The sequence below is a fragment of the Artemia franciscana genome, chromosome 2 (genome assembly GCF_032884065.1).
Source record: "Artemia franciscana chromosome 2, ASM3288406v1, whole genome shotgun sequence".
Taxonomy (NCBI): Eukaryota; Metazoa; Arthropoda; class Branchiopoda; order Anostraca; family Artemiidae; genus Artemia; species Artemia franciscana.
In genome coordinates this window covers 46547887-46561040 of record NC_088864.1, presented here as the reverse complement: position 1 = coordinate 46561040, position 13154 = coordinate 46547887, and the positions used below count along the sequence as shown (strand labels likewise).

The following is a 13154-nucleotide window of genomic DNA, read 5'->3' as shown; positions in this document are numbered from 1 at the left end:
GGGGGGGGTTCAGGCTTTTTCCGAAATTCCCTTAAATTTCTTTTCAAAGTAGCATGTCACTATAAGGCTAACTTAGATAGTAGTTACAATTCCCGAATCAGCTTGAAATGACAATCTTTTCTCACTTGCCAGTTTTTTTTTAAAAAAAAGTTTTTTAATTTTCCCTTACTATGGGCTACTCTTTATATACTGTGGTTACTACTCTATAGGTTACTGTGGGCTACTCTTCTTTTACTAGGTTGCAGCTACCGCTACAACCACGATTATTATTAATCATAGGAAATTAAGATTCGTCATAATATAATTTTTTGCTAGTACTTAAGAGTGATAAGAGACTAATTCATTGTTTGTTTAGTAAGTTCCGCTCCGGAAACTGACTTGATTAAAGTTAAAGATTAAAGATTACTGTTTAGTTAAAGATACTGAAGTCATATGAATATTATGTGCACAAGTACAGCCTAGCTGAGTGGGCTTGTTAAATCACTCCAGCAAAAATGTACTTCAAAGACTATCTTAAGGCTTGCACATGCTGTGGACGGATAAAAATTCCCGGACGTTCGGGATCCGTGCCGTTTCTTCAAGCTGCTGAGAGTATATTGTCTGATTTTTTTAATGAAGGAAATCATCTTGAATTGAGTGGTCCTCTTATGTTTCCACCAGTTATAAAGAAAATTGGAGATCAAGAACAACGTGGATTTACGGCGGAATATGAAGTTTACCAGAAACTAAAAAGTTCAAATCTCCCAATGTATGTATTTTACAGCCTGAAAGCCTCTCATAAGAATGAAGAACTTGGAGATTTTATTCTTGTGACGAAATGTTCTGTTATTGTTTTAGAGGTAAAGGCATTTAAACTGGCAGAATACCCTTCAGAGAAAGACTTAAGTATTTTGGTAGATAGATTGTCAAAGCAGTACGAACATCAGAGACTGAGAGTTTTGACCATTTTAGAGAAATATCTACTAGAACACGGAGGTAACAACGCCTCGTTGTCTGTCAAGTATTTCATTTTATTTGCAAATACAATGCGACCAAATCAGAAGAATTTGGATCTTAAAAATGCAGTTTTTAAAGATGACTATATGAAGACGATAGTAGAGATTATTGACACTGAAAAAGAAGCAGTCACAGAGGATGAGACTGATTATTCCGTTCGAACGCTGTTAGCATGGTTAGTTATTTACCCTTTATTTTTACTTTATATATATATATATATATATATATATTATATATATATATATATATATATATATATATATATATATATATATATATATATATATATATATATATATATATATATCTTCTATATATATAAAAATAAGTTGTCTGTCTGTGGATGTGTGGATGGATGTGTGGATGGATGTGTCAGGTGACGTAATGTTTCGGCTGACGTCATGAAATTAGTTGCCGTCATTTTTGCTTTGAAGGTGACGTCATTCAAGTTATATAAGACATATGTTCGCCGTCATGTTTCGGCTGACGTCATGAAATTAGCTGCCATCATTTTTGCTTTGAAGGCATCATTTTTGCTTTGAAGGCGTGACGTCATTCAAGTTATATAAGACGGATGTTCGTGTAGAATTCTATTAATGCTTAAGTTTATAATGACTGATGAAGATGCTCAAAGAGTCTATGCCAGAAAACTTGCTGGTGATAGAGAAAGTCAGAAAAGAAAGCGTGCCGAGGAACTACCAGAGCAACGCGAAAGCAGACTTGCTGCTAAAAGAGAAAGTGAAAAAAGAAAGCATGCCGAGGAACTACCAGAGCAACGCAGAAGCAGACTTGCTGCTAAAAGAGAATGTGAAAAAAGAAAGCATGCCGAGGAACTACCAGAGCAACGCAGAAGCAGACTTGCTGCTAAAAGAGAATGTGAAAAAAGAAATATGCTCAAGATGCTATTGCGTATGTTCGTCTCTATGGTCGTCCAGATTTATTTATTACATTTACATGTAATCAATCTTGGGACGAGATACTGCAGCTTTTACTTCAAGGACAATCGGCGGTTCATAGGCATGACATTACGGCACGTGTCTTCCGGCAAAAGTTGAAATCACTGATAAACTACCTTGTAAAACATGAAGTGTTTGGGTCAGTGCGATGCTGGATGTACTCAGTGGAATGGCAAAAACGAGGTTTGCCACACGCACATATACTAATCTGGCTACATAAAAAAATTACTTCAAACGAAATTGATGATGTGATTTCCGCTGAAATACCTGATAAAAATGTCGATAAGGGGTTACATGATATTATTGTAAAAAATATGATACATGGACCTTGCGGTGCACTGAACGAAAATTCACCATGCATGGCCAAATGAAGGTGCACAAAGCAATATCCTCGACTTTTAGTACCCACAACAATTACTGGCAATGATGGTTACCCACAATATAGAAGAAGATCTACTGAAGATGGCGGTAAAACAGCAATAATAAAGAAGCGTAACGGTACCACCATCGAAGTAGATAACCAGTGGGTTGTTCCATATTCCCCTTTATTATCCAAAACATTTAATGCACATATAAACGTTGAATACTGTAACTCCGTAAAGGCAATAAAATATATATGTAAATACGTCAACAAAGGCAGTGACATGGCAGTTTTTGGCTTGCAGTCCGAAATCAAAGATTTCGATGAAATCGTAGAATATCAGGCTGGAAGATACATAAGCAGTAATGAAGCTGTTTGGCGAATTCTTTCATTTCCGATACATGAACGTAGTCCAGCTGTTGTTCACTTAGCGGTACATTTACAGAATGGTCAACGTGTTTATTTCACGGAAACCAACGTGCAACAAAGAGTCCTGAATCCACCGGATACAACATTAACAGCTTTTTTTTCGCTTTGCAAAAATGATTCTTTTGCGAAAAAACTGCTGTATACTGAAGTGCCTTCGTATTACACGTGGAATACTAAAAATAAAGTATTTGAACGTCGAAAACAGGGTAAGTCAGTCGACGGCCAACCTACCATCTTCAAAGATACCACGATAGGAAGACTCTACACCGTTCACCCCAATCAACATGAATGCTTCTTTCTACGCCTGCTTTTGGTGAATGTACCCGGTCCGACATCCTTTGAGTATTTGAGGACTGTAAATGGTACTATACATGACACTTACCGTAGTGCATGCCAAGCTCTGAATTTATTGGAGAATGACCAACACTGGGATAACTGCATCAATGACGCGTGCGAAACGTCAACCCCAAGTCAAATTCGTGCATTGTTTGGCATCATTTTAACAACTTGCTCTCCATCAGCTCCTACAGAGTTATGGGAAAAATATAAGTCAAAAATGTCCGAAGATATACTTCATCGAAAACAGTTAGAGACGTCAGACATGACTTTTGATTTTACACCAGAAATTTATAACTACACTTTAGTTGTTATAGAAGATATTTGCATAAGTATGGCAAACAAACCTCTTCAGGGTTTGGGAATGCCTTCACCTAACCGTATCGCTGCTGTTTCGACATGTGTAGAATTGGATCGTGAACAAAGTTACAGTACGAGTGATCTATTGTCGTATGTACAAAATAACATTTCCAAGTTAACGTCGGAACAAAAAGACATTTATGATACGATAATGCATTGTGTCGATAACAACGTTGGAGAAATTTTCTTTTTGGATGCGCCAGGAGGTACTGGTAAAACGTTTGTGATAAAACTGATTCTGGCATCAATTCGATCTAAAAATGATATAGCGTTGGCAATTGCGTCGTCCGGAATAGCCGCAACATTGCTGCCTGGTGGAAGAACTGCTCATTCCGCTTTGAAATTGCCTCTGAACTTGCATTCTACAGAAACTCCCACGTGCAATATTTCCAAATCATCTGGGATGGGTAAAGTATTGCAGCAATGCAAACTTATTATTTGGGATGAGTGCACAATGGCACACAAAAAATCGCTCGAGGCTCTGGATCAATGCTTGAAAGATTTAAGAGGGAATTCGAAACCCTTTGGCAGCACATTAATATTGCTTGCAGGAGATTTCAGGCAAACATTACCTATAATACCTAGATCAACTCCTGCAGACGAAATGAATGCTTGCCTGAAAAATTCTAATTTATGGGCACACGTAAAAACATTAAAATTAACTACAAATATGCGTGTCCGATTGCAAAACGATGACTCTGGTCAAACATTTTCAGATCAATTGCTAGCAATGGGAAACGGAAAGCTCCCAGTAGACTCAATTTCAGGACGTATACAACTACCTGCTGATTTCTGTAATTTAGTGACGTCCAAAAATGAATTGATTGAAAATATATTTCCGAATATTCTAAAAAATTATAAAAATAATAAATGGCTAAGTGAAAGAGCGATTCTCGCACCCAAGAATATAGACGTCCACGAAATCAACAATATTGTTTTGACCAAGATTCAAGACCAGGCAGTCCTTTACAAGTCAGTCGACACAGTTTTGGAACCAAATGAAGCGGTTAATTATCCATCTGAATTTTTAAATTCCATAGATCTTTCAGGGTTTCCACCACACGTGCTACAACTAAAAATAGGCGTACCAATAATATTGTTACGTAACATAAACCCACCAAAGCTTTGCAATGGCACTCGACTTGCCGTAAAAAAAACAATGGAAAACCTAATAGAGGCCACAATCCTGACAGGGCCTTTTGAGGGTGAGGCTGTTCTTATTCCTCGCATTCCCATGATTCCAACAGATCTGCCTTTTCAATTTAAAAGATTGCAATTCCCAATTCGATTAGCATTTGCAATCACCATTAACAAAGCTCAAGGTCAATCATTAGAAAAATGTGGTATTGATCTTAATACTGATTGTTTTTCCCATGGACAATTGTACGTTGCATGTTCGAGGGTCGGTAAACCTGACAATCTATTTATATGCAGCGAGAATTGGACAGCGAAGAATGTTGTATATTCTCAAGTTTTACGAAGTTAGTTGTATTTCGGAACAGACTGTTGTATATTCACAAGTTTTACGTAGTTAATTTGTATTGTATCTATCTATCTATCTATCTATATAAAAACGAGTTGTGTGTATGCATGTTTGTTTGTTTGTAAAAAGAACGTTTGCATATGACGTCATTATTAGTACATACGGCTTTGTATATGGACAGACAATGGGAAAGCCAAGAATGTTGTATATTCGCAATTTTTACGTAGTTTGAAACACATATATAAATCTATCTATATTCACAGGTGGGACACAGGGACACAACTACAATGGCGCGTAACTAATATGGCGCGTAACTAATATGGCGCGTAACGACTTACGCGCGCGGGGGGGCTTGGGGGGGGCGCGAAGCGCCCCCACCAACTAGGTGTTGGGGTGGCGCGAAGCGCCACCCCAACAGCTAGTATATATATATATAGTACCGGGCCCCGGCAGTCGGGACGCGGCAGGCTTCTATCTATGGATTCTCATTGTCGCTTGTCTTCTGATCCGTAAACAATTTGAGAGAATTTGCTGTATTTTCATATTGCAGTCTTTTCAAATATGTTTGATTATTAAAGCAAGTCTGATTTCTAACAACGATATCTACTAAGCTTCAAAGTTTTGGTTTTGATTTTTAAGGCTTTTGAATTGTTGTAATCCCTTGTTGAAATATGTACCAACATTTTTGCAATTACCAGCCATACGCGGCAGGCCTACCAATCATATAGATTCTCATTGTCGCTTGTCTTCTAACCGCAGACAATTTGCTGTCTTTTCATACCGAGTCTTCAAAAATATTTGATTGTTAAAGCAAGTCCGATTTCTAATAACGATGTCTGATAAGCTTCAAATTTTTGACTTTTTTTAAGGTTTTTAATTGTTGTAATCCTTTGTTAAAATATATACAAATATTTTTGCAACTGCCAGTTTTTTGCTCCTTATGCAATTTAATATATTTTTATACTAATGTCTTTTATACTGAGGTCTGTTCAAAGATATTTGATTATTGAAACTAATTTTTCCAAAATTAAAGGCTCTTAATTGAATTTTCTCAGACTTCTGACCTATCTAGATAGTTTTTCTTTTATGCGAGAATATCCCAAGATACCAAGTTTCCCGAAAAAAATACGGAGAGTATTCGAGAAAAAAACAATTATTGCTCGTTTATAAAGATAGTATATATATATATATATATATATATATATATATATATATATATATATATATATATATATATATATATATATATATATATATATATATATATATATATATATATATATGTGTGTGTGTGTATATGTGTGTATATTATCCTACTTATGTCTTTAAACTAGAAATAATTGTGTATGTGTTTATACATTACTTCTTGAAAACGGTTCGATAATTTCTGCTGAAAATTGGCAAACTAATATTTTTCGGCCTGAAAAAACGATCTAGACTGGTCACAACTTTTGGAAATTTGTTTCCTCCACTCCAGTGCCCACTAGCGAAATTTTGCCAAAATCTTGGGAGGAGGGGGTAAAGTTGGAGCCGATTTTTCCAAATCAAGTGAAAACGATTGTGAAAACTGAAAAATGAGCCATATAGTACCATCCAGGTAAACATATACTGGGGGGAGGGGGCAAACCGAGGCCTGGAAGGGACGGTTTTCACTTCGTGATGATATAATAATCGCCTTATAACTATCCTTAGGGTTCTTCAACGTGAGTTGATTTTGCATAGATTGGATAGAATAATTAAAACTTAAACTGTGCATGATTAATGATGTCTGCGTTTTTTTTCCTAACAAACCAGGCAAAGAATACAGTTAGCCATTATTACCAAAATTATGATTGTTGTGTACAAGATAAGTTATTTTAAATTATTATGTGAACAAGGTCGTATCCAGGATTTTTTTTTTTTTTGGGGGGGGGGTATTTTTTCGAGGGGGTACAAAAAAAGTAAAAAACCCTTCCAAAATTTGTTTATATATATTTTGCTATGCTTTCCAATTGGAATAAAAATTTCGCGGCGGGGGATTAAAACCCGGTACCCGTCCTGGATACGGCCTTGATAGTGGGACTCTATCTTTATATGTATCCTTCTACAGACAAGGAAATTTTATTTCTGAGTTTGGTTCAATTTTTGTCGTTTTTAAAACCCCTTGGCATTTACTTAATCAGCCCAGAATTAGAATAAGATGTTCCCGTCTTTGAACTTGTCAGGTTTGTCAGTTGGAGTGGGGTAATTGACTCCTAAAGTACGGAAAATTACCTAAACTTTGTATCTTTGTTAAAAAAAGAACTAAACATAGAAAAATTAAAAATATTTTTTTTGCGAATCAGGACATGGAGGATGCGCTTTTGCGCGGGGGGGGGGTAGTAGTACGTCAGACATCTTTTTATTTCTGAAGCTCACTTCAATGAATAGAGCTCGGCCCCCTGCTAAAACAATGTAATATCTATCTATATATATATAAACTAGCTGTTGGGGTGGCGCTTCGCGCCACCTCAACACCTAGTTGGTAGGGGCGCTTCGCGCCCCCCAGGCCCCCCCGCGCGCGTAAGTCGTTATGCGCCATATTAGTTACCCGCCATTGTAGTTGTGTCCCTGTGTTCCACCTGTGAATAGATATATGTATATGTATATATATATATATATATATATATATATATATATATATATATATATATCTATATATATAAAAATAAGTTGTCTGTCCGTTACGCTAGATTATATCTTCTATATATATAAAAGAAAACAAACTAGAATGTAAAAACTGGAAATTGCATAAATATTTCGAAATATTTTGACAATAGATAAAAGTAATTCGAAAAAGAAAAATGGTAAAAAACTAAAAAAAAACTAAGAGAAAAAACTAAAAAAAAAATTAAAAATTAAAAAAATTAAAAAAAGAAAAAACCTAAAAAGAAAAAACGTAAAAAAATAAAAAAGATAAAAAACTAAAAAAAACTAAAAAAGCTAAAAACTAAAAAAAGAAAAAACTAAAAAAAAAATGGGAATTGCACAAATATTTCAATATATTTTGACAATAGATTAAAGTAATTCGAAAACCTTAAAACAGATACCCCAAATTTGAGGTTTAATTTAAATTGTTGGAGCTTTAGCATGCTTGGCACGTAAAGATTTTTCCAAGTGTCAATGTTAGAATGAACATTGAGAAATTGAAGAAAACAAATCAATAAAAAGAAGAAACTAAAAAAAGAAAAAACTAAAAAACAAAAGAAACTAAAGAAGAAACTGTATCTATATATATAAAAATCTATCTTCTATATATATAAAAATAAGTTGTCTGTCCGTTACGCCAGATTATATCTTAAATATATATAAAAATGAAACTAAACTGAAAAGCAAACTGAAACTAAAAATGTAGAAACTGGTAATTGCATAAATATTTCTATATATTTTGACAATAGATTAAAGTAATTCGAAAACCTTATAACAGATATTTATAATTTTGAGTTTTATTATAAATTGTCGAGTGTTTGCATGCTTGGTACGTAAAATTTTTTTCTAACATCAATGTTAGAATGAACACTGAAAAATTGAAAAACATTGAAAAAGGTAGAATGTTACCAAAAAGCAAAACCAGGCTTGCGGTTCAAAGAGAAATGGCCAGATTAAGAATGTGCAATTTACGTCAACGAAGGCGTGTCGAGGAACTACCAGAGCAACGCGAAACCAGACTTGCTTCTGAAAGAGAAAGTAAAAAAAGAAGGCGTGCCGAGGAATCAAAAGAACAGCAGGGAAACAGGCTTGAGGCTGATAGAGAAAGTAAGAAAAGAAAGCGTGCCGAGGAATCAGAGCAATCTGAAAGTTATCGCCTGGCATTCAGGTACAACCCAGTCGATGATTATAGCTTGAGTAGATGTGTTCAAATCGGGACAATGTCTAAAATTTGTCCCTATTGCAAGGCCTTGAAATTCAATGGTGAAACAATGGGAATGTGTTGCGCCTCAGGAAAAGTTAAACTTCCTCTATTGGCTGCACCACCAGAGCCATTGAAGACTTTCCTTACTGGAAATACGTCAGAATCTAAGCGTTTTTTGTCAAAAATCAGACAATACAACTCATGTTTCCAAATGACGTCGTTTGGAGCCCAAATCGAAAATCCAGATCAATTTATGTCTACTTTCAAAGTAAAAGGGCAAATTTATCATAAAGCAGGGTCCCTTCTACCATTCTCAGGCGAGAATCATAAATTTTTACAATTGTACTTCATCAGTGATAGAAATTCTGAATTGAATGCACGTTGCGAAATTTCTCCCAACGTTGAAAGGACAATCGTTTCCCAATTGCAACATCTTTTCCACGAAAATAATAATTTAGTGCGTCTGTTCAAAACAGCCATCGATTTGATGCCTACTGATACTCATAAAATTGTTATTTCCGCTGACAAAACGCCTCCTGGCCAACATGTGCGTAGATACAATGCTCCGACTATCGACGAAGTGGCAATCGTTATGGTCGGTGATCAGTTTTTACCTCGAGATATTATTCTACATAAGCGAAACGCTCAGTTGTTTATATATATATGTATATATATATATATATATATATATATATATATATATATATATATATATATATATATATATATATATATATATATATCTTCTATCTATCTATCTATCTATATATATAAAAATAAGTTGTCTGTCTGTGGATGTGTGGATGGATGTGTCAGGTGACGTCACCTGAAAAAACTGGATCAGGTGACGTCAAAACTGAAAAAACTAAAAAAAGGCAAAAACTACAAAAAAACCTACAAACTAATAAAAAAAATAAAAAAGCTAAAAAATTAAAAAAACTATAAAGGTAAAAACCAATAAAAAACTAAAAAGGCAAAAACTACAAAAAAAAACTAAAAACTAATAAAAAAAGTAAAAAAGCTAAAAAACTAAAAAAACTAAAAAAACTAAAAAAAGGTAAAAAACTAAAAAAAATAAAAAATAAAAAAAAACTAAAAAAAAGGAAAAAACTGAAAAATAAGCTAAAATAAAGGTAAAAACCAATAAAAAACTAAAAAAAAAAGGAAAAAACTAATAAATGACGACACTCAAAGAGAAAAAAAAGGCAAAAACTACAAAAAAAACTAAAAACTAATAAAAAAAATAAAAAAGCTAAAAAACTAAAAAAACTAAAAAAAGGCAAAAACTACAAAAAAAACTAAAAACTAATAAAAAAGCTAAAAAACTAAAAAAACTAAAAAAAAGGCAAAAACTACAAAAAACTAAAAACTAATAAAAAAAATAAAAAAGCTAAAAAACTAAAAAAACTAAAAAAACTAAAAAAAGGTAAAAAACTAAAAAAACTAAAAACTAAAAAAAAACTAAAAAAGGTAAAAACTAAAAGAACTAAAAAAGAAAAAAATAAATGACGACACTCAAAGAGAAAGCGACCAGGACAAAAGGAATGTTCGATTAGCAATCAACAAAGCACCGGGACACAGGGAGTATAAATGACGACCAGGACAAAAGTAAAGGAAAAAAATAAAGGAGAAAAACAAAACTAAAAAACGAATGTATATACAGACCGGTACACCGGGATACAAATGACGACCGGGACACAGGGAATATAAATGACGACCGGGACACAGGGACACAACTACAACGGGGACACCGGGGGAAACAGGGGGATATAAATGACGACCGGGACAAAAAAACTAAAAAGAAAAAAAAACTAAAAACTAATAAAAAAACTAAAAAATCTAAAAATCTAAATAAGCTAAAAAAGAAAAAAAAAGGAAAAAAATAAAGGAGAAAAACAAAACTAAAAAACGAATGTATATACAGACCGGGACACCGGGATACAAATGACGACCGGGACCCGGGACACAGGGAATATAAATGACGACCGGGACACAGGGACACAACTACAACGGGGACACCGGGGGAAACAGGGGGATGTAAATGACGACCGGGACACCGGGACAGGGAATGGTCGATTAGCAATCACCATCAACAAAGCTCAAGGGCAATCATTAGAATCATGAGGTATAGATCTGAATACAGATTGTTTTCCCATGGACCATTATATGTTGCATGTTCAAGAGTCGGTAAACCTGACAATCTATTTATATGCAAAGACAATGGGACAGCAAAGAATGTTGTATATTCGCAAGTTTTACGTAGTTAAAACCATATATATATATCTATCTATATTCACAGGTGGGAAATAGGGACACAACTACAATGGCGCGTAACTATTATGGCGCGTAATGACTTACGCGCGCGGGGGGGCTTGGGGGGGGCGCGAAGCGCCCCCACCAACTAGGTGTTGGGGTGGCGCGAAGCGCCACCCCAACAGCTAGTATATATATATAAATAAGTTGTCTGTCTGGCTGGCTGTGGATCAGGTGACGTCATGTTTCTGTGTCGGCTGACGTCATGAAATTAGTTGTCGTCATTTTTGCTTTGACGGTGACGTCATTCAAGATATTTAAGACATATGTTCACGTAGAAATCTATTAATGTTTAAGTTTACAATGACTGATGAACTTACAATGGCAAAAGCCGATGAAGATGCTCAAAGAGTCTATGCCAAAAAACTTGCTGCTGATAGAGAAAGTCAGAAAAGAAAGCGTGCCGAGGAACTACCAGAGCAACGCGAAAGCAGACTTGCTGCTAAAAGAGAAAGTGAAAAAAGAAGGCGTGCCGAGGAATCAGAAGAACAGCAAGGAAACAGGCTTGAGGCTGATAGAGAAAGAAAGAACAGAAAGCGTGCCGAGGAATCAAAAGAACAGCAAGGAAACAGGCTTGAGGCTGATAGAGATAGAAAGAACAGAAAGTGTGCCGAGGAACTACCAGAGCAACGCGGAAGCAGACTTGCTGCTAAAAGAGAAAGTGAAAAAAGAAGGCGTGCCGAGGAATTACAAGAACAGCAAGAAATCAGGCTTGCTGCTGATAGAGAAAGTAAGAAAAGAAAGCGTGCCGAGGAATCACAAGAACAGCAAGAAATCAGGCTTGCTGCTGATAGAGAAAGTAAGAAAAGAAAGCGTGCCGAGGAATCAGAGCAACCCGAAAGTTATCGCCTGGCATTCAGGTACAACCCAGTCGATGATTATAGCTTGAGTAGATGTGTTCAAATCGGGACAATGTCTAAAATTTGTCCCTATTGCAAGGCCTTGAAATTCAATGGTGAAACAATGGGAATGTGTTGCGCCTCAGGAAAAGTTAAACTTCCTCTATTGGCTGCACCACCAGAGCTATTGAAGACTTTACTTACTGGAACTACGTCAGAATCTAAGCGTTTTTTGTCAAAAATCAGAAAATACAACTCATGTTTCCAAATGACGTCGTTTGGAGCCCAAATCGAAAATCCAGATCAATTTATTTCTACTTTCAAAGTAAAAGGGCAAATTTATCATAGAGCAGGGTCCCTTCTACCATTCTCAGGCGAGAATCATAAATTTTTACAATTGTACTTCATCAGTGATAGAAATTCTGAATTGAATGCACGTTGCGAAATATCTCCCAACGTTGAAAGGACAATCGTTTCCCAATTGCAACATCTTTTCCACGAAAATAATAATTTAGTGCGTCTGTTCAAAACAGCCATCGATTTGATGCCTACTGATACGCATAAAATTGTTATTTCCGCTGACAAAACGCCTCCTGGCCAACATGTGCGTAGATACAATGCTCCAACTATCGACGAAGTGGCAATTGTTATGGTCGGTGATCAGTTTTTACCTCGAGATATTATTCTTCATAAGCGAAACGCTCAGTTGTTAAGAATTGCTGAAACTCATCGATGCTGAGATGCCCTACAATATCCTATCATTTTTTGGGATGGAGCCGACGGCTATCACTTTAATATTAAATTGATGAATCCAGCCACTAACAAAGAAATGAATAAGAAATGCAGTGCAATGCATTATTATTCCTATAGACTAATGATTCGGCAGGATGAAGAAAATTATATTTTAAAATGCCGTGAATTGTTTCACCAATTCGTCGTTGAACCAAATGAAGCATTAATTATCCATCTGAATTTTTAAATTCCATAGATCCTTCAGGGTTTCCACCACACGTGCTACAACTAAAAATAGGCGTACCAATAATACTTTTAAGAAATATCAACCCACCAAAGCTTTGCAATGGCACGCGACTTGCCGTAAAAAAAACAATGGAAAACCTAATAGAGGCCACAATCTTGACAGGGCCTTATGAGGGTGAGGCTGTTCTTATTCCTCGCATTCCCATGATTCCAACGGATCTGCTTTTTCAAT

General features: G+C 35.5%; 1 protein-coding gene across 1 annotated transcript in view; it reads left to right on the top strand.

Moving 5' to 3' along the window:
- Positions 1-350: 350 nt before the first annotated feature.
- LOC136042733 (uncharacterized) overlaps positions 351-13154 on the top strand; it is a 140827-nt gene continuing 128023 nt past the window's right edge. Inside the window, exon 1 of the mRNA XM_065727700.1 lies at positions 351-1171. Coding sequence (XP_065583772.1) covers positions 495-1171 — 677 coding nt within the window. The 5' untranslated portion in view covers positions 351-494. The remainder of the gene's footprint in view (positions 1172-13154) is intronic.